Here is a 21,907-nt window from a genome sequence, read left to right as displayed (position 1 = left end):
GAACAATATCTGTCATTGTTTTGGTTGTTAATTGATTTCCAATAATAAATATATCCCTACATTTTACAAAACATTTGCGATAAATTTGCAATTAATCGCGGTTAACTATGGACAATCATCGATTAATCGCGATTCAATATTTTAATCGATTGACAGCCCTAATATGAATATGATTTTTTGTTATTGTGGTTATATCAGTGTAATTTGTGGTGCTGTTAGGTTGCTTCTAGACTGCCCTGTTAATAGAGGTGCGTGCGGGAGAGTAAACAGTTTTTGACCTCAGTGAAAATGTTGTTTTTGAAAGGCTAAACGCCAACAAATATGGACTGAAGCAGAATATTTTGTTGGCTAAAAAAGGTTGTGAATTTCGACTTTTTTGGGCTGAGGCAATTACAGAGACGGACGGTGTGTGTTTGAGAGAGAGGGTGGAAAGATGGAAGATAATGTTTCTGTAAGTTTATAATAATAACTGGAATGTCAACGTTGTTATTGTATTCAGACTACAGACTATCCGTCTGAATGAACACCATTGCTATCGGCGATTTCTTTATTGTTTCACTGTGAAAAATATTCAAAAGATTAATTTCCGAATCACATTTTCCCCCAATCACGCCACACTTTTGAACCACTGGTTTAAATGGAGAAATGGAGCCTCTTTGATATTGCAATCTGAATTTCATTTCCATCGCTATTTGGCTATTGACTGGACCACAGCTGTGACATATGTTTTAAAGCATTAAAGATGATGTGGAAATTCCTCACGCTGCAGCTCCTGTAGCTGCTGGCTCATCTAAAAACAAACCTTCATTCCATCATCATCATCATCGCATCCATCGATCACACTAATGTCTCAGTTGACACAGTGATCATTTATTGATGTTAAAGTGCAACAAAAAGCATCATGAGTCAGTCTCTCATATGGTGCATCTACATCCTGTTGAGGAGCTGGTTGACTGTGAGGCTGGCCCCCCCGCCCTCCATCCCTGACTCCTCCACCAGCACCTTTCTCTGGAACTCCTGCAGGAAGAGACAAGTGAGAAAAAATAAGTCCATTGCCAAACAAAACAGAAAACAATGACTACCTGGCGTCAGAAGGACATGAAATGAAAATGAACTCCATGATGACAGCTTTGAACTATTCACTTTAACTAACATCTACTCATTTGAAGAGCGACCGACGAGGCCTCTTTAACCAGCACCTGATCAATGACCTTGAACTGTGACTGTGTAACTCGATGATGACGTCCAGGAACTCCCAGTGTTTGATAAATAGCTCATCTCAGATCTTTAAAAAAAAGCTTTTCTACTCTGCGGGTTCTTTGAAACTTTAGAAGCCTTGTAGCCGCTGAAGCCGCCACACCGCGGTGTTGAATCTCAGACTGTTACAGTAAGCTGTAGCGTGTCAAACATGTCGAGCAACAGCAGCTGGTTCATCTGTCAGCTGTGTGTTTGACATCAACAGTTGGTCTGCAGCTGTTAAAATTCAGATGTGTGTGTGTGTGTGTGTTCTCACCCTGAATCTCCTGAGTCTTGCCAGTCTGTCTTGCAGAGTCTTCTCCTGGCTGGAGGTCAGCGTTTCCACATGAGTCCGCCACTGCTGCTCTTTCTCCTGACACACAGGGGATGCACACAATTAAGGTCATTTCAGCGTTTTTCCTCGCTCGTTTTGATGTCATGGTCCGCAACTTTACTTTGTTGGTTCAGTCTCACTGCTCTTAGCCCCGTTTCCAGCCAGCGTTCAGAGGAAAATCTTTGATAAACCGTCTGTACTTGGGATGCAAATTTTAAGCACTTAATTGATCAATGGTACCACTAACGATCAATCAATCAATTAAGTAAGGGATGATGTACAGCGAGCCGGTCATTGTTGTGAAAGAATCCCAGATAGGGCGATGCTGCAACCCGACGACTTATTATACCCCCGCGACAACGTAGTTGAGTCCTTCTGTCCTTCCGCCCGCCCGTCCGTCCGTTCACATGTCACACTTTCGTTTCCGGGACAGAACTCGATAAGGATTTAACTTAGGAACTTCAAATTTGGTATGATGGTTAACAGTGTGGTCTAGTTGTGCCTTTTGGAAGTTAGAAGTCCAGGGTGTCCAAAACTTCTGAAAGGTTTCCAAAACCTTTGGCCCTACTTTAGCAGGGGTCAAACAGTGAGCGAGGGTACAGTATGTGACCATGCTCACTTTTGCCTTGTTAATCGATCGTCGATTAATCGTTAACATCCCTAGTCTGTACACTACCTGGAAAGGACAGACAGAGTTAGCTGGTGAACACAGTGCAGCATTTAGCAGCTTGAGAGCCAGATATTTCCCTCAGGAGTCGAAAGATGTCGGAAGATCAAACCAGGGCTGTAATGTGACTGTGGAGCGCTAGGCATCTAGGCTTCTTAGATTAGAAAAGGCAGATCTGAAGGTTCTCGGGTTGAGCTAAACGCTTTATGTACGACAAGTGTTAACTGCAAATGTCATAATAAAACCAGTTAATATTTTACAAGTTAATAAACTCGTCATCGAAAAAGAACAGGACTCAGTTTTGCAGCTGCAAACCAGCTTTGGGCAGGAAAAAAGGCAAGTTGACACAGAAAACACCCACAATCCCTCAACCCGAAATCCTCTCTAATATCTTAAAGCTCTGTAGGATCATTTTGAAGGTTACAAAGTTCCCCTGGTGCGATGATATAACAGTACATACATTCTGCCGAGCCTCAAGCAGGCGTGTTCTTGTGTGTCTGGAGGTGTATGTGTCTGTGAGAGTGATGAAAAGTGCTGGCCGTGTATCCCTGACCTCAAATTGTGTTTTGTATCACTCTCTTGGATCCGGTTTCCTGCTGTGTGTTTGTATGTATAATTTTAACATGTGTGAGAGAAAATGATAAATCATTTCGGCTCGTGCATGAAAGACTTCTAAACAGTTCAGATGGGTTTACGTGTGAGACGGCCGAGGCCAGTGGCTCTCAGCGGACAGCGCCTGTCATCAATTAACATTTCTGTCTGTGTGTGTCGGGGGAGCAAAAATGTGCGGAGGAAGTTGATGTGAGCGAGGGAGGCATTTAGTTTAATGTCAGTTTAAAGACGAAGACATGCTGACACACATGGAGTGAAGGTGAAAGCAGTTAAACCGTTACCTCCCCAATTACATGCTGAACACACACACACACACACACACACACACACACACACACACACACACTTTCAGGCGAACAATCAGGACATTCTTTCCAAAAAGCCCTTGAGTTGAAAATGAGCGTTTGGACATTTGAATGACTACTTCATTCATGTTCTACACACACACTTGTTCGTCTTCATGGTGTGTGTGAAGCGGGAGTAGCACACTTTGAACAAATTGCCTGAAATTGGCGTTCACTGACAAATTGATAAATTGCATTAATACTTGTTTTCTCTGATCCAATCACAACATGGCAATTTGCCATCTGGCCGGTGGTGTTGGTAGTGTGCAGAGCAGTCAGAGGGTCTTCACTTCAGGCTGAAAAAACTGTCTGCAGAGGTGTGAAAATGTCCCACCAGAGCCACGGACACATGATAATATTTACTTTATGAATCCACTGTTTCATACTGTGGAAGTTCTTATACTTTGGGGGATATTTACCCGCCTGCCACAATGTTTTTATATAGCAAGTTTACTTATTTTACTAAGCCTAAAGATATGATGAGTTAAATTATATCTAATTTAAAGCTAAATAAGATTTATGGCTCTGTTAAGACCCGGCATTAACATGTCCTCAGTGATCCAATCACAATCGGACAGCTCTGTGCGTCTCTAATGTGTCTCCACGTGTCTCTAGTGACCACTTGTGATCCGATCGCACTTCCCCGCTCTATATGTAAATAAACGCGCAGTGAACACACTGCTAATACAGCAGCTGTTGTGACGTAACATTACATGAATTTCTGTAGTAATATCCGACATATTTGTGAATTCGGTTACATTTTATTTACATCTAAATGTAAGGTTCTTGTACCGGCGGTCCCTGGGAGACCTCTGCACGCCGACACCGCTGCTTTTGTCAGGCAACAGCGGCGTTCAGAGCTTCAGAGCCGGGTATGAGAGCGAGCGAGCCAGCGAGTGTCAGCTCCATGCAAAGCACCGGAACAAAAACACAGACGTATATCGGACAGCATGACAGCATTTAATAGTCTGTAAAATTATGTAGCAGATAGATAAGATATTTTAGAAAAATAGCATGCTAACATTGATGTGTAAAATCAGATCAAATCAAAGGTTTGACCTCATGGTGGCGTTAGAGGAAAAGTCAGAGGATCACCAAAGTAAGAAGAATTCATCGTCTGGGAAACATGAATGTTTGTGCCACTCAATCCATCAAGTAGATGTTGAGATAGTTCACTGAATAAATGATAACGTTGACCTGCTGATAATCTCAGCTCCTAAGAAGGTATTGGAGGTATCAGTGGTGCTGTTATCACACTGCACTCCCTGAATTTAGTTGGCAGGTTTGCAAAGATAAAAACTCCGGTTGGCTGGAACCCCACATATTTAGGACTTTAGCCAAAATAGTTACACAAAAATGTTTTCTTGCTTTCTGTGTTTTTCTTTTTTTAATCACTCTGCACATTATTTTAATGCAATGCAAATCACAAATTTCATTAATGCGTTAAAGAAATTAGTGGCGATAAAACAAATTATAACGTTGCGTTAACTTCAACAGCCTTAATTTGTTGTAATTTGGGAGAAGCAGTTGTTCCTGAACCTGTATGTGAAGTTAGAAACATTACAGAGTGTTTCTGGCTCGACTGTGGCGTTCCAGCGGTCGGTGTGTGTATTTGAGATTGTATCCAGAGTCATGCTCGTTGAACGGTGACTCCCTCTCTCTATATGTGTGTGTGTCCATGTTTAGGCTGCACATATGCATCTACTATACATGCATATGTGCATTCGGGTGCACATGTCGAGGGTCATACTCGTAGGTCATGAAGTACGTGTGTGTTTGTGTGTCTGAGGTTAAGTTAGGGTTCAGTCAGCGGAAAGTACATTCCATGCTGAGGTGATAGTGACTCTCTATCAGGGTAAATGTTGTCATCAGCTTTCTGCCTTTCTCTGTGTGTCAGTGTGTGTGTGTGTGTGTGTGTGTGTGTGTTTGCAGCGGAAACACTGACAACAACAACAGCCAATGTCCCTTGTTGACCTCACACGCACTTGTCAGAAACAGGGCGGCTGCTCAAAGCACCCACAGCTGTTTAGTGTGCATTCCATGTCCATGAGGATGTCTATCTGTTTTGACAACAGTGTGTGTGTTTCTGAATGAATATATAGTAAGAACACATTACTGCTTTTTAGATAATGTGTGTTCGTGCTGCTATTAAATGTGCTCCAACATGTGTGTGTCTGTGCTTAGCGCCCGTGAAGTGTAACGTGTGTGCGGTTTGAAGCAACTGATAACCCCGGCAGCCTTTGACAGAGGGCCAAAGTCGTGTGTTTCCCCGGTCTGCCTTTTTCCATGGAAGTGATCTGATTTTGCCGCAAGCGATGGGGCGAACCTCAGCGGTAAATTGACTATCACTCATCGACCCGGCTTCACATTGCTGCCTGTCTGCCAGACTGGTCGTCCCGCTGTTTTTCTATTAGGTTGATTATAACAGCCTGGTCTCGTGAAAGAGCTCCGTTCGCAGAAAGGAAAACCTTCTTATCAGAACTTGGCTTCCAATAAAGTCAGGATGATCTGTCATCACCCCGATCAGCTACTGCTTGGCTGCCAGGTACAACCTGTGCCTGTGCTTGTGTGTGGTTGAGAACTGAAATCGGCGCCAGTGCTGAGAGTAAAGAAGCTGTGTAGTTTCACGGACTTGTAGAGTGAACATCACCCATGTGTGTGTGTGTGTGTGTGTGCGCGTGTGTGTGTGTGTGTGTGTGTGTGTGTGTGTGTATTCACCTTCTTGTTTTCTTCTATTTCCTGGAGTCTCTCTTTTTCTAGCCGCTCCCTCTCCAGTCGCCTGCGGATCTGAAATACACACACATACTGTAAATATATTATAGCAATTCTATATATATTCAACTCTCTCTCTCCCCCCTTTCAAGACTCTATCCACTGTCCTGTCATAAAAATGGAAAATGCCCCCAAAAAAATAACTTTAAAAAAAAAAAAAAAAAAAGTGAGATTTGTCAAGTATTTAATACTCTTATCAACATGGGAGTGGGCAAATTTAACATGGCAAACTGCAGCCCAACAGGCAACAACAGCTGTCAGTGTGCTGACTTGACTATGACTTGCCCAAAACTTGCATGTGATGATCATAAAGTGGGCATGTCTGTAAAGGGGAGACTCGTGGGTACCCATAGAACCCATTTTCATTCACATATCTGGAGGTCAGAGGTCAAGGGACCCCTTTGAAAATGGATATGACAGTTTTCCTCCCCAAAATTTAGTGTAAGTTTGGAGCGTTATTTAGCCTTCTTAGCGACAAACTAGTATGACATGGTTGGTACCAATGGGTCCATTAGGTTTCCTAGGTTCATGTGATGCCAGTATCTTCACTCTAGCTTGAAAACTGAGCCCGCTACAACCTAAAAATAACAATTTGTGTTAATGCGTTAAAGAAATTAGTGCCGTTAAAACAAATTTGTGTTAATTATTCCATTAACCTTGACAGCCCTAGCTTTTTCAATTATTGGAGTGTAATATCAGTGGGTTTTGTAATATTTAGAGACCTCCTTATCCCTTACCCTATCCTCCCTTTTGTCTCTCCAGTCGTCCTCCGAAGCTCCGGCTCCTTCCGCTGTTAATTTTGTCGTCTTCTCTGACGTTCCCAGAAACTCATAGTCCTCCTCTTTACACAAACCTCTCATTGACTAGAACCAGAAAAACAGCCACGCGTCAATTGTGATACTCGTTAACGTCTTCTTCCTAGATTCAAATTGCATTGAGCCCTTGTCTCTACTGCAACGTATCAACCGTCGTCATATTGGCTATTTGGATTTTAATGAGACTCCAGTCTGGGAACTGGGAATTTTTTTATATTTTATTGTTTTACAGCATCAAATAAAAATAATTTAACTGGGCAGTAATTTAACTAGTGATTTACAATGTCAAAGTGACAACAGATCTCTACAAAATATATTAAAGAATGTAAAATATGTGTTTGCTCAAGTAATCGCCCCCTAAACAAGACACACCTAAATTACTAGTGCAGCCAAAAAAGTCACATGATTAACTCAATGGAGATGTGTGTGGCCAAGAGGTATCAACTGACTGTAGTATAAATACACCTTTATCTGGAAGCTCCGACTTCTGATGAGTCAGTATCATGACAAAACCTCCATCACGGAAATAAAGGAACAATGGAACGATGCAAAATGGAAATTAGCGAGGGAGGCCACCAACTGACCTATGGCAACTCTGAAGGAGCTACAAGCTTCAGAGGCTGAGATTGGCACCAATTTCGAACGTTATCAGCCGATTAGATGGGCGTTATTTCACATTGTGAAAATCAAACTTAACATTGGGAATTGAAACAAAACAACTTTACGTTTAGGCAACAAAAGTACTTGGTTAGGTTTAGGAAAAGATCGTGGTTTAGCTACCCTTTCTCACTCCCAACTCATCAAATACCGCAGCTTCTGCATTGCCCCTCGGCATTGGATACCGACGCATGGAGGCAGCGACCACCGGACTTTCAACTAACTCCAATGTAAACCCTCCATTATTAAATGGTCAGAGAAACTGACGTTATATTAAGAGCATGATAGTCCACTTAGAGCCAGTGGGAGGGCTGGTGGAATGGTCAAACAAACACAGGACTTTCAACCAGGAGACCGCTGTTCGTGGCCCGTGTGAAACTAAGTGTAAACATTTACTTATTTTGTCGCTAGTGTAGCTAGTAGCTAGTCACCAGTCACTCGGTAGTCACGTGAGTCGTTGGTCAAGTTAACGTCAACCACGATCATTTCCTACCTTACTAAGTGGTTGTGTTGCCTAAACCTAACTTACTGTGAAAACTAAAGTTTATTTTGAAAAAACACTATGCATGTAATGAGCGTATATTGACACGTCCAAAACTGACCGTAGAAGAGTACCTAGAGCGTCATAGTTTGAAGCCTAGGACCACTGATCAAACGTTGGTATTTGATGACTTGGGAATGAGAAAGTTTGTTTACGTAACTAACAAAACCTGGCATTACTGAAGTACATAAGTTACGGGAAACAAAAGCATGATAAAATAAGTCAACGTTGACTTTTGGTTTCAAACAGGACACAAACGGTGGTCTCCTGGGTGAAAGTCCTGTTTGTTTGAACCATGTGAATGTATGATAACGGCCTTCTGAACCTACTAGTAGATGTAGCAGGCCCCTTTAACCCAGGTGGCCTGGTGCCAAACCAGTCGCAGCTTTATGGCAAAGAGAAAGCCACTCACATGACTCATGACAATCTCGGTTACAGTTTGCCAGAAGGCACAGGGGACACTCAGAAGTCAGATGGAAGCATTTTCTCTGGTTTGATGAGACCAAAATTGAGCTTTTTGGCAATTAGACTAAACTGATTTTTTGTGTAAACACTGCACAATCACCATAAATAAAGGTTTCCGCCAGAAAAGTTGTTAGGACTGGCTGTACAGATCTGAAAACATGAAGACGTCCAAGCTGGGTGAATAGTTTTTATAGGCATTGTACGGTACGGTACGTGAAAAAGAGGCCTGAATATGAACTTCTAAATAGAGAGATTGCATATTTGGGTTCGGAAGAAATTAAAAACCTGGTGGTCTGTGTTAAGATGCTCCCGTCCACAGGGTACAAGGGGGTCAGTAAATAGTTTTAATGGGTTCGAAAGTGATGCGAGTCATATGCCCTCGCAGTCACCCGATCGCAACCCCAATAACAAAATACAGATGTGGAACAAATCCACTGTGAAAATGGAAGTTGTTTACTTGATGTTATTTTCATCCTCAGAAAAACGGTTTGGTTCCACTGCGAGACATCCGTGGATGCTTCCACTTGGCTGGTTGATAAGGAATGAACACATGAAGGAACTTGCTGAACCACTGCGTCTGCTGTATGCTTGAGCGGTTTTAATAACTGCAACCCTATCCTCTGTGTTTTGTCTTTACAGTAAAGTTGTTCCCATGGTTACAGCAGGTCACAACATACCTTTGACATGGGAATACCTCGAAACCTTTTCATGTGAGTCATCTTGATCCAGGACAGGTATGCTGCTCATGACACACAGAATATTAATTTATGAACTCTGAGGCATTTATATCCCATGTTCCACAAATGTACGTTGTTGCAGTTTACTTCATTTAAAAAAACACACTCAGATATTGGTATTTTGATCGAAATAAGATCTAATAAAGTCATATTAATCATTAAAAGTCAATCAATTACTCACTTGCAGGTCAACGCTGACTGTGTTCTCTCAAACCGGTCAAACCAGCGTCCACTGTGCTGATCAATACCTGCTGCTCCTCTCTGCTTATGTTTAATGTCTCGTAATAACCACAGATCCGTCCTGCGTCCTTCTCCAGCTTAAAGTCCCGACACGAAGTTTCAGATCGGAGTTATAAAGGTTCTTATGCAGTGACGGCGTGCACCCTACATGCTAGTTATTTCCACAGTGCAGTGACAGAAGTGCCACTGTCCCACTAATAAAGAGTCGAGAAGCCAGAAGAGCATAATGAATAGTTTGGAAGCGTTTTCTTAATTAAGATCACTACGAAGCTTCAGGACAATGTTTGTCAACCTTTTACCAACACCAGAAGCTCACATAGGAGTATCGTCACCTGGCTATTGAGCTGCTAACCCTAAAATAATTTTGGTATTGAAGTGTAATGTTATATTCTAGAAACTGTTTTCAATCCAGAAAAGAACAAAAAAACTAAATACTTTAAATCAATATTTTGGCATTTTGGGAAAATCCACTTATCAGCTTTCTTTTTGAGAATTAGATGAGAAGATTGATACCACTCATGCCTTTGTGCCAGAGGTGTGGACTCGAGTTGCATGACTTAGACTTGAGTCAGACTCGACTCGACAAAATATAAAAAGACTTGCAACTCAACTTGGAACTCAACTAGGATTTCGTGGCACGTGGTTGCAATCTGCAACCACGTGTCACAAAATCCTACATGCTGCACCTTTTAAAACCTTGATTTTGGTTATTTTATGCGCTTATGTATTTTGAACACACATCAACACAGCTCCCTTTGCAGAGTAGCATCAGTCCTAGTTAGAGCATCGTGAAAACGCAGCTTCAGTTTTATTTACAGCCAGCTTTCTGCTGCTGTATTTCCCCTCTGGGATCAATATAGTTCATCATGTCCTCTTGTCTTAATTAATAGCCCTTTCAGCAGGCTGCTAATAAGGAGTCTGACAGCTACATCATATATAGTAGCTGAGATGTTCAGAGTGTTTCCAGTGAGCTCACTCTGTCACAACATTGACACATTTATGAAAAACATGTCTGGGAGCAGTTACAGGGCTGCTGGATCGGATCAGTTCGCAAAGCCTGACCAAGTACTTACTGCAGAGTGCTTATACAGTATGCTTTCTTGTACACACTTAATTATATACAGTATATTTGTCTTAAATTAACATATTCAGCTTGATATTCAGCAAAAAATATCTCATGTAACAATTCAATAAAACTTTTATTCCAGACCATTACTTACATTTTATTATATTGTAAAAAAAAACACAAAAATATGACCACAGAGCTGCATTAGTCTCTCAGTTGCACAGTGATTTGAATATAAAAAAATGCATGCATTACAGCTATATTTTTCTCAACTGTTCGTGTTTTTTTTCATAAAATGAAGCATAAAGAAATACTGGCATGTGAAATACTGTGTTGTGAAACCTGCTTACACAAAACATGAGAAGGAGTTAGTACTTAGTAAGTTCCAGGAGTATCAGCTCCAGACCTGAGACAGTGGTGAGGTGTTGTTGTTGTTGGGGGGGAGTGAGAGCAGAGTGTGAATGAGAAAACGCAGTATAAAGTATGACGGTGAGGTTGCATATTATCTCAGTGTTTGTTCTTTATGAGGTGCAACATTTTCATCCTCCCACTGTAGAATGATGTAATCTCCTTGTAGCTATAAATGGGTTTATATAGGCTGTTAACCGCAGAACAGACTCACGATGAGAAATCACAGAACACTGGCATGCCTGGAAACCATATGGATAACAACAACTTATCCTCATACAGAGGTTCGTGTGATGTCTTTGGACGTTATTCCTCATTTTCCAGCAACGTGTGTCAATTTCCGCATGTTACATGCATACAGTCTTTTCAAAAGAAACTTCCGTCTTCACAGGAAACAACTTGGTTAGGTTTAAGAAAGGCGGTTTGGGTTAAAATCACTACTGAAGTACGGCAGCAACGTGGCAAATAAATCAACGTTGACTTGACTGGTTTCACATGGGAAGGTTTCACACCCAAGGTTTTTTTCAAACATGCAATAAGCAGGAAATCATAATTGTTACAGTACATCTTAGAATGTAGTTACACTTGAAGTCTAAAACCACAAACACTTACTGTATGGCGCCCACATGTTCTCAGGAACACACAACCTACTATCCCCACATCACTTCACACAACCTCTATACATTGAGCACCCTCGGAGCGAGCAACAAGCTGTGATCTTTGACCTTTGGTCCCCTGAACATCCCTGATGCCCTGACATCACTCCTCAGCCTGCTCATAACAGGAAACGGCTCTGGCCTTTTAGATGCTTCCCCAGTGAAATACATCGAACTAGCCCTTTAGTGAACCATAAACATGTATTACGCATCTCGTCACCGATACTTCACATTTTTCAGAATATGGTGTTAAGCTCCATATACAGTATGGCCTTTGTATTCAGGAACCGTCGTATTCACTGGCATTACTACCCCTTTGACTCATTCATTCCGCTGTAATCCATTTTTAATAACCCAGCTCTTCACATGGTCTTATTTGGGCATATAGGACAAAATGCAGAGAACGGTGATATTTCTGTTTTGCTTCATCTCTAAACTTTTGTTATATCTCTAAACTTCTGCTACACAATTGGTGCCTGAATTTACTGACTTTCTAAAACACATGTGAGCGCCACGGTGTGAAAAGTTCTTTTAGGCTCATCAGTACCTTCATGGTCACAGGATTGCTTGTGTACTTTGAACGGAAAATGACTCCAGGGTCAGTCCCACTGGGCTTGAGTTCTAGTTTCCATCCATCCTTGTTTGATCGTCTGTGTCACCGTGGCAGCAGGTTAAACAAGGTAGTCCCAGATGTCCTTCTGCTCAGCCACATCCTCCAGCTTCTCCTGGGAGATCCAAAGACGTTCGAGACTGAATCAATTGCCCTAAAACAACAACAAAAATGCTTATTTGAGTTTTTTTATATCATTCTGTAACTTCCCAGTGGTGTTCCTTATATATTCAGATCTGAACATTCACATTTTGATCAATGTATGTATGTTTTAGCGTGAAAATGCTATTTTCCCAAGCCCTTATAAAAACTTTTACCCACGTAACCTGACGCAGGTTTCTGTATGATGACGCTGCTACATGTACAGTATACAGTATGTTCAGTTTGTTCTTTTGTCCAGTGTGCTGTGACACCTCCTGCCTCATCATCATCTCATAATGTAGGTAGTCAGAATGAAACATGTACATTTTAAACAACATATGGTCACTATGATCCCCAAGACTTTCCCCAAACCTTTTAAGAATCACACAGAATTTAAAGTTCTGTCAGTTCCTCTGCGATGGCCTCGCACCAGCTGCAAACACACTTCAACAGCTGTATTACAGATCAGAAGAAGAGCTCTGCAAAGCCTCGCTAAGTTCAGAGGTCGACTGAAGTGACCCAAGACCAAAGTGCATCACAGCTGTGGCACGATGCCTGCGTGACATCGTTTCCTTTTTTCATTCCAAAGATCTAATTTGTTGGCTGAAATCAGTTGTGAGCGGGCTGCTGTGCGGTGACCTGGAGTGACTCTTTGAAAGCTCTTGTCATGAAGGATTCCCAACACGCCTTGTGTCTTAATGCCTGATCCCTCAGCCGTTAAGTCGTGCACCGCAAGAGGCTTAACTCCTCCTTAGTACCCATTGTCCAGCACGGTTCCAGGCCTCAAGGGACTCCGCTCCGCCCGCGGGACACTCATTGTAGTGCAGGTGTATGTACTTGTTTGGGACTGTAGGGGTCTGTAACTTCCTTCTTGGCCTTTTTTTAAGGCATGTGCATGAATGTGTGTGTACATGTGTGTTTGTGGGAGCCGATCCTGCTATGTTACATGAGGAAGAGAAGTGTTGTGTCTGTTGTTGGCAGTGAAACTGTTTGGACAGTTCCCTGACCTCAATCTCTCTTAGGGCAGGAGTGTGTATGCGTATTTGGATGTTGTCGTACGTATGCTGGATTCACAAGTCTGTGTTGAGCATCATCTCAACACAGAGAGTATGATTTGCGCCCCCAACAGTCCTTTATGACCAACATGAGATGGAATACAGCACTAAATACACCTGAACATGCCAGCTAAATCATTTCTTCTATATCACAGTTCACACTAGAGGCCTCTGCATACCAAGTCCATATTTTTCATCGGAAATTGTTGCACGTTTTAAAGGGGGTTTAATGGGGTTATGATATGATAATACAAGTCCACGGCTGGACTCTAACCGGGGATGTTGCAGTTTATAATTAGCACTTTAATCCCTATTACCTTACATGTCAGCTGGATACTCAGGATATCATGAGATCACGCGAAAATCCATCTTGTCAGGCTTCAAGTAATGCGTTTCGCCTCTTTCTTCATTGAAAGAAGAGCACAGAATGGCACTGAAGGCCTTTGACGGAAAAGATGTTTTCGCTCTTCTCCTGGCTGGCTTTGACAAAAGTTTGATTGACAGATGGTTCATTCAATCACCTGCCCTTTTCCCAACAGTTTCAAATGACGGCTTCTCAGATGGTTCTGTGTAAATAATGTCTAAAAACATTTTGTTGATGAGATGTCGCTCAACCAAAGTAATAAGTGTATTTATGCTTTCCAGAAAATTGTTTGACCAAAATATAAATCTTCCACTTGCATGTAAGAGGAAGAATATACATTTTAGTCAAGTTTGGGTGGTAGCCAGACTCGGTGATTAATGACCCATCCCTCGGTGAACCGCAGTAAAATTAATGACATTTCTCGTGGTGCTCCATCCGCCTTAGAGACCGGGGGTTGCCGTTTTTTGTTACTTAGAAAGATAAACATGAGGTTTTATGACCAAATCTGGGGCACTCAAGCTGTGAGAGAAACAGACGAGGTATTATTTAGGCTGACCAGGTTATGACTCCACTTCAGCAGGGACTAAAATAACATTATGTCAGAGAGTTATGGGAACGGGGAGTGCTGTGGAGAGGATCTCTGTCTCGTTGTAGCTGAGAGCTCACATTTCCGTCTTACACCCTCGTCCTCTGTTAGACATGGGGAAACAGACCCGTTATATAGGACACTGAAAAAACACCTTTTCTTAGTCAAATCCTAATTCTGATCTGTAAAAATTTTAAAACAACAAGCAGAAGGTAAAATAACGTGTTTAAAAAAATGGAGGAAGGATCCCTGTGAAAACAATTTGCAGTGTTTAATGTAATTTTTCAAGGCAATCTGAAACGTTGGAGCTTTCAGAGATATTATGAAAACAAGAGTGATTGAATTCCCTATGCACCTCAAAGTAGCGGCTAATACGGAAGTCCACCTTGATGTATTAGCCTGCATATATCCTGCATTAGTGCTGTCAGACAGTCTGCCCTCTCTTTAGTGTTGTACATTGCACATTTCTCATTAAAAAATTACCGTTTTACTTCTCTGTGGTCAGAAGACTTCCCCACATCGCGCAAAGTCAATATCATATTTGCAGCCTAATCCACGTAACTTCCACTCATGCAAAGCATCAACATTGTCTTGTACGACATCATCCAACCTTTTTATGTATATATATATATATATTAGGGCTGTCAGTTGATTTAATGTGATTAATCACATGATTGTCCATAGTTAATCACGATTAATCGCAAATTAATCACATATTTTTTTCTGTTCAAAATGTACCTTAAAGGGAGATTTGTCAACTATTTCATACTCTTATCAACATGGGAGTGGGCAAATATGCTGCTTTATGAAAATGTGTGTATATATTTATTACTGGAAATCAATTAACAACACAAAACAATGACAAATATTGTCCAGAAACCCTCACAGGTACTGCATTTACCATAAAAAAAATATGCTCAAATCACAACATGGCAAACTCAAGCCCAACAGGCAACAGGGTTTGCGGCACATTCTCAATCCCTTCATTCACTCTATAAACGCCGCTCCCGCTCTTCAGTCACTCTATAGCTTGCTTGAACACCGATGCTCTCTCTCTCTCTCTTTCTCTCTCTCCAGCTCGTTGAGCCGAGGAGGAGGGGCCGTCTTTGAATGCTGCGTGTTAACTAACGGCAACCAACAGTGCTACATAACATAATTTTTAATTAAATCCAATTGTGGCAATATCAGGAATTGGCTATTTTTCTCCCATAAAAGAGAAAATCGTCTGATGTCTGGAAATTAAATCCTTCTCATAATTTCCACAGCTTTTGAAATTATTTTTATTTTTTGATAAGAGTGTCCAGATGTGTTCATAAACTCTCTGTAAGTTAATGAAAATGGTTATATTTTTAAAAAAAAAGAAAAAGGAAATGGCTTAATAGTTGCATGCAATAAAAACTGCCTCATTAAGATTTGTAATCAATTTTCAAACAATAAAAATCAAACGTTTTGGAACAGGTTTGTAGAAAACATAGTGATTATTAAAACATGTATGACACAAACAGAAACTGATGTAGTTACTGCTGTGAGGGGAAAAAAGTGTTGGCGCTTGTCTGAGAGCGGCGTTCTTTCAAGTCTTAGTAGCATGATTCACCAGAAAAGAGGACATTTCCCCCTTTACTCTGTTGTTCTTATTCCTTCTGTGAAGTTTAGAATATTGGATACAATCATTTTCAAACGCTCTGCCACCTACTCAATCAGACGTAGGTCACTTTACATTTTAAAATGTGGATTCAACCACTTTATATCCCGGTCAGGCCCAGCAGTGTGAGCCGAGTACACCTTGAACTCTTCCACAGAGGAAAACAAAAGCATAAAATCTGTATGCTCAGAGGATTTTGAAACCATAATATGACCCTGGACATTCAACACATACAATGCAAGGGTCTGGATATGGTATGGTGTGACTCATGTGATTCATGAATCAAACAAACTAGGGTCAGCTTTACTGAACAACAAACACCACACAGACAAACTATTTACTAAAATAGAAACCTGTCACATTAATTTCATTCTCTGGATTTTCTAAATGGCTCAGGGGAAGGAAAGAAAGGGTGAAGAGGGGAAAGCACAAAGACTCTTTTGATTAGTATTTTTTTTCTTTTTTAATTTTGGCACATTTCTCTAATTCTGATGGGCTTAGAGATACATTTGGTTCATTGACGCAGTAGACATCCATTCATTGCACTGGAGTCAGATGTGGTGGCGTGACTTATCATTGTTTTTTAGGGCGCCAAACAGCTGCGATGTAACTGTTGAGCTGACCTGGTTGTAGCTGGTTGAAAAAGGTCCACTGGATGCATTCTGTAAAGTTGTGTTAAGACCAGTGTGGGTCTGAAAAGTGAAGCCAATGCTGAAGTGCCTTAAACTTGCATTCTTTCTAATAGCCAGCAGGGGGCGACTCAAAAAGAAGTCTGATTGTATAGAAGTCTGTGAGAAAATGAGCCTACTTCTCACTTGGTTTATTACCTCAGTAAACATTGTAAACATGAGTTTATGGTCTCAATCACTAGTTTCAAGTCTTCTTCAATACAGCATGATGTTCATTTAGTAAATGATGGTCCCATTTAGAGCCAAATAGACCATAAAGCAGGGGATGCTTTAGGGCGTGGCTACCTTGTGATTGACAGGTCGCTACCACGGCGTTGTCCGGCCTGGGTGTTGTCTGTGTTTCCCTCTTAGAACTTTAACCCTTTCACAGTGTGGTTTCAGTTCATGAAAGTTAATTGTAACATTTTGGTTGCCTAAAAATGACTTATTAAGCGTTTGGTTGTACTTGCTTGACCCTCTTGTGTCACTTCTGGTTGCAAAAAAACAAGAAAATGGCCAAAAACCAAGATGGTGACGGCCAAAATGCCAATCTGAAGGCTTCAGAACAGTAGTCTACAAACCAATTGGTGACGTCACGGTGACTACGTCCACTTCTCATTGACAAAGCTCTTCAAAATTCGCCATCTGCATCCGCGTAGCTAGAAAAATTTGGATGTGCACGACACGTACAAGCGAAGACACGGAACCCCCATGAACGGCCGAGTCTGACGGTGTGACGTCACTTTGGCCCTTGTGGATGCGGCAAACATAGATTACGCTTAACGGACCTTTGCACACTGGCAGATGCAGAAAGTAGTGATAACTTTGGCTTTAACCGGCACGTTTGAGTGTTTGGTGTGTTGGTGGAGTTTTCATTCCGGATTTTTAGGCGACTTGAACTCTTTTTGAAAAGAACATTTTTAATAATCAAGTCCATTGTATGGTTGTGTTGTTTTACTGTCAAGCAGTAGATTACCGGTCTGTCCATTTAAATTAGACTTGACAGTTCAAAATTGAACATACAGACCTCAGGGGCTACTTTAGTGTGTGTTCACCTCTCCTCCAATAGGAAACCATTATAGAGGAAACAACACTCCTTAAGCAATCACCCCTGTGGTCTCTGTCTCACACACTTACCCATACACCCATAGACCCAGTGGGTGGCCAAATGCTGCATTTAACTCCAGATGTTCACACTGCAGGCCAGCTCAGGGACGGCCTCACATCTAACAATATTTTACCTGTCAATCATTTCAGTGAAAAGCACCTTCTCATTTCCTCTACTTCCTCTTTTCTTATCCCCTGATGTGTGTGTGCGTGGCGTGTTTGCGCTCACCAATATGGGCTCACCCTCCGCCTTGTACACAGGCCTCCCATTGTCACCCGATTAAATGTCTCCATGTGGGACGGCTTCTCTCAACCGCTGCCAGTGTCAATACCGAATGAACTGTAGCTTAAAAATCCCTCAAGACTTTTTTTTTCCCCCTTCTTGATCAAGCATTTGGCAACGCCTCTGTTTTTCTTCTGCCTTACAGTGTCAAGGACCTCTGCCAGCACTAACACTATGTGACATGCTGATAGAGAGGAAAACACATTACAGGCTACGTACTGTGTACACTTCAGCTTAGGAAACATGGTTCAAGCTTTGTTTGACATTATAAAAGCTAATGGTAGCTTCAGTTTTCTGATTCTGGGATGGCATCCGATATTGATCATTGACTTAGTCTTGCTTAAATAGATCAAAATTAACTGCACCAAATTCCGAGGGGAAAATAAATCAGTGGCAAGAAATGTCACTATAAATCTGTTGCTGTACAGACTTGTAAACTCGATTTGTAAATTTAATTGTATCCCCGGCTCAGAATATGCTCATGTCTGCAGCCTCGAGACGACCTTAAATCAAATTTAATAAACTTGTTTCTGTTTTGCAGCATAATGGGACGACTCATCTCCCTATTGAAACGCATTTGAAGAGTGGCTCGGCATACATAGATTTAAAATGTATTTGCAGAACATACCAATTTTGGGCAATACTGCGAGTTGGCCCCCCCAGAGGACCATATTAGGACTCGCGTCTTGAAATACTGGGAGTTTAGAAACATGGTATTAGTGGATCCCTCAAAGCCGTTTTGTGGAATGTTGATGTTGAGCTGAGCACTTGCTCCGGGTACGACCTGGCCCCCTAAAGTAAAGTTTAATCCCCGGAAAGTCAGAGCTTTTGGCATGAGAGCTGGGCTCCCTCACGCAACTACAAATCCTTCAATGTTTGTAGGTTTGAGAACTGTACGATGTGACAAGTGTTTGACCATTAATGGATGGCCTCTTTTATTGTCTTGACACCCAAATTCATTAGAAACTGTCATGTTTTAAAGAGTGCTTATTTCCAGGTTCATACTTGTATTTTTACTAGAACATGTTTACATGCTTTAATGTTCAAAAAACACATTATTTTTCTCAGTCTGTGGCCACAAATGCAAATATGGTGCACCTTTGCAAAGGTAGTTCTCAAGCCGTGGGCGGTTATATTCTAATGAGCCTGCATGTGACATAGGAAGGGGAGCCAAATCCGAATGGCTTGTTGAATCACGTTTTCTGATCTAGGCAGCCCACAAAAAATTGACAAGGTTATCTTATTTCAGTTTTTGGGTTGGTAGACTCTCCAGATATCCAAATGTATGTGCACATGCACTGAAAAAGGGTCTTTTTCATATATCCCCTTTAACCAAACCCAGATTAACCTGCAATGGGAATATATAATATGCAACTTTTGACTTTACCGTCGACTGTATTGTAAGAAGTGGACGTAGTCACCGTGACGTCACCCATCGATTTGTGGACTGCTGTTTTGAAACCTCGAGTACTGCATTTCTGCTGTCGGCATCTTGTTTTTTTTGCAGCCAGAAGTGACACGAGAGTGTGGCGCTAAGTACAACCGAACGCTGAATAAAACAGCAATTTTGACTTGTTGATGGCTCTGGATGAAAATTCATCCTCAGGGGACCAAAGATGTCTGTTTCAAATTTCAATCCATCCAATCACATCAAGTTAATTCTCTGGGAGACATGAATGTCCTTACCAAATTTCATGGCAATCCATGTAGACGTTTCACTCTCAAACTCTGACACTCTCAAACGCGGAGGAATTACAGCTTTAATCATTATGGCTTTGTGGTGCGGTAGCCATCGTCAGACTGACTCATTTATTCAGGAAATGTGCAGTTAATCACAAACAAACTGACACACACAATGAATATGGGGCCCCCTAAGTGTTTGAGGCCCTGGGGCAATTTGCCTGCTTCTCCCCGTTTGATAATTCAGCCCAGAACATGCTATGTTATGAGTCACTGCATGTCATCAAAGAAGCCACACATTGTGTGTATGTCAGGGCTGATTTAAAGACATGTTCTGTAACATGAAAGATAACAGCAGCTCCTTTATGCTATTCAAATACCTTATTTTTCAAAGCCAATTTCGTTCATACCGTAATGTCATTATTGAAAAATCCCAAGAGGCTACAAGGTGCATTTACCCCCTCATTGACCTTTATTAGCTTTTATAATTTATACTTAAATTTAATGAAAATATCTCACTCCCTAAATAACCTTTCTTGTCTTTATTTTCTGTATAAATCACTGAGACTCCCCAAACCCACTAGTCATTTATCCTTTACTTTGAAAGTTCATGACTTCTAAAATATCACTCAATCATACTCAGTAGAGCACAAATTCATAATGGTTAGTGTTTGTTGTTTATTCTTTGATTTACTGATGGAAATCACACCCCACCACTTGATAATGACAGCCAAGAAGAAAAAAATGTGTTTTATTTTGGAAACACCACAGCCTCTTATCGACCGACGCACCAAATTCCAGCTAAATAACTTCAGACATTTTTGAGATATCTTGAGACGAACAGATGACGATGGGTGGGAGCAAAAAGCTCCTTTGAACTTAGTTGGCAGAGGTCTTCAAAGCTTGACTTGGAGCTCATTTAGACCTAATGGGCTCCGGTGAGAAATACAGTCACAACAACGAGCTTGATTGACAGTCGCCAAATCTCGTGGACACCTCTTATCCTTTTTGTGATCCTGCCATCTGTAAACACTCGTGACCTTTGACCCTCAGGCTGTCAGCAGCAGGCTAGGACTGAATGAAATAGCTTTCAGGGCCTTAGTTCAAGATGGGCATCTCACGGCACCGCTCAGCACGAACAGCATGGTCCAGCATACAGAATACCCTTCTCTGCAAATCCCCCCCTACAGGTATCAACGATAGGATTGAGGGAAAAAAAAACTCAGGAAGTTCAACAAGCCCTCTTTACGCCCACGTCTGTCAAGGCGGTTTTGTCCGACACTGAAAGAATCCTATATCCTGATTTATAATCCGCTGTCTTTTCTTTCTCTTCAAGCATGCAACAGGGATACAAGTTAAGATCCTAACACCCAAAGTCAAGCAGCTATGCTATCTGTAGGCGTATTTGTAACACAGTAGTAGTGGGGGAAATGCGTACAAAAGCATGGAATTCACTTAGAATAGATCTTTTCCTTTTGAGGTGTGGTAACATAGCTAGCAGGGTTTGGGAAGGAATGCCACAAAATGCAAGAAATCTTGGTGAATATTCATTCTTTTAGAAGTAGAAAACCATCAAAGAAGCTGGTCCAGGAAGGTTTTGGGGTTGGTTCTCCCCGGTTACAAGGGATATTCTTTTCAGCAACGCCACGTAATCGTTCTGGCTGCTCTTACAATCACCTTTGCCATGTTCCCCTACTAATACCGTCTGGAAGCTGTACGTTGGTGTGACCTCACAGATTAGACGAGTTGGCCGTGTCTAGACTTTTAGCTCTGGCTGTAAGAGAAGGAACAGAAGGAGCCAATGGGAGATAGAAGGGTATGATCACGCAGGAAGAAATGCATGACTTTGGAGGGTACTTATGAATTGTAACGTGCCAATTTTGCACACCTAAACATTTGGTATATTAAAAACATTTACCCTATAAAGGGTAAAATGAATAATTACATCTAAAGTGAGATGATTACTGCTGCTCAGTCCTACCCAGAGAGCACCAGGCTGCCCGAGGGTTAGGTTTCTTTCATTCACTGAAACTTGCCCTTTACGCCTAAAGTAAGCACACATTCAGTCAGCACATTGGAGGCGTTGCTGATCTGCTCTCCTCTGCAGCCTGACAAGTGGTAAGCTCCTCTTAGAATAGGAGATTACCGCCTCAAATCCCAGCTCTGCATGTATGTACATCTCCTTAAGTCAGCTTTACCCTCCTGTAAAACCCCTGGGTCA

The 21,907-nt window shown here is 41.6% G+C and overlaps 1 protein-coding gene across 1 annotated transcript; it reads right to left on the bottom strand.

The window, feature by feature from the left end:
• Positions 1–655: 655 nt before the first annotated feature.
• On the bottom strand, positions 656–9,520 carry LOC119482908 (protein enabled homolog). The gene is made up of 6 exons (XM_037760809.1): positions 9,362–9,520; positions 9,121–9,182; positions 6,703–6,828; positions 5,912–5,980; positions 1,514–1,609; positions 656–1,017 (listed from the first exon to the last, which is right to left on the bottom strand). The coding sequence occupies exons 2-6, from the start codon at positions 9,160–9,162 to the stop codon at positions 928–930; spliced, it is 423 nt and encodes a 140-aa protein (XP_037616737.1). The 5' UTR covers positions 9,163–9,182; positions 9,362–9,520; the 3' UTR covers positions 656–927.
• Between the last annotated feature and the right edge of the window lie 12,387 nt (positions 9,521–21,907).

Source organism: Sebastes umbrosus, chromosome 23 (genome assembly GCF_015220745.1).
Source record: "Sebastes umbrosus isolate fSebUmb1 chromosome 23, fSebUmb1.pri, whole genome shotgun sequence".
Lineage (NCBI taxonomy): Eukaryota > Metazoa > Chordata > Actinopteri > Perciformes > Sebastidae > Sebastes > Sebastes umbrosus.
The sequence above is the reverse complement of the archived record's forward strand: the minus strand, read 5'-3'. Positions and strand labels throughout refer to the sequence as shown.

Bases quoted from the DNA above. Each gene is read 5' to 3' on its own strand.
- LOC119482908 (XM_037760809.1), bottom strand. From the start codon at position 9,162: ATGACTCACATGAAAAGGTTTCGAGGTATTCCCATGTCAAAG. The intron at 1,610-5,911 runs GTGAATACACAC...CCTGTGTGTCAG, and splicing joins AAATAGAAGAAAACAAGAAG to GAGAAAGAGCAGCAGTGGCG. The intron at 1,018-1,513 runs GTGAGAACACAC...CTCTTCCTGCAG, and splicing joins CAAGACTCAGGAGATTCAGG to GAGTTCCAGAGAAAGGTGCT.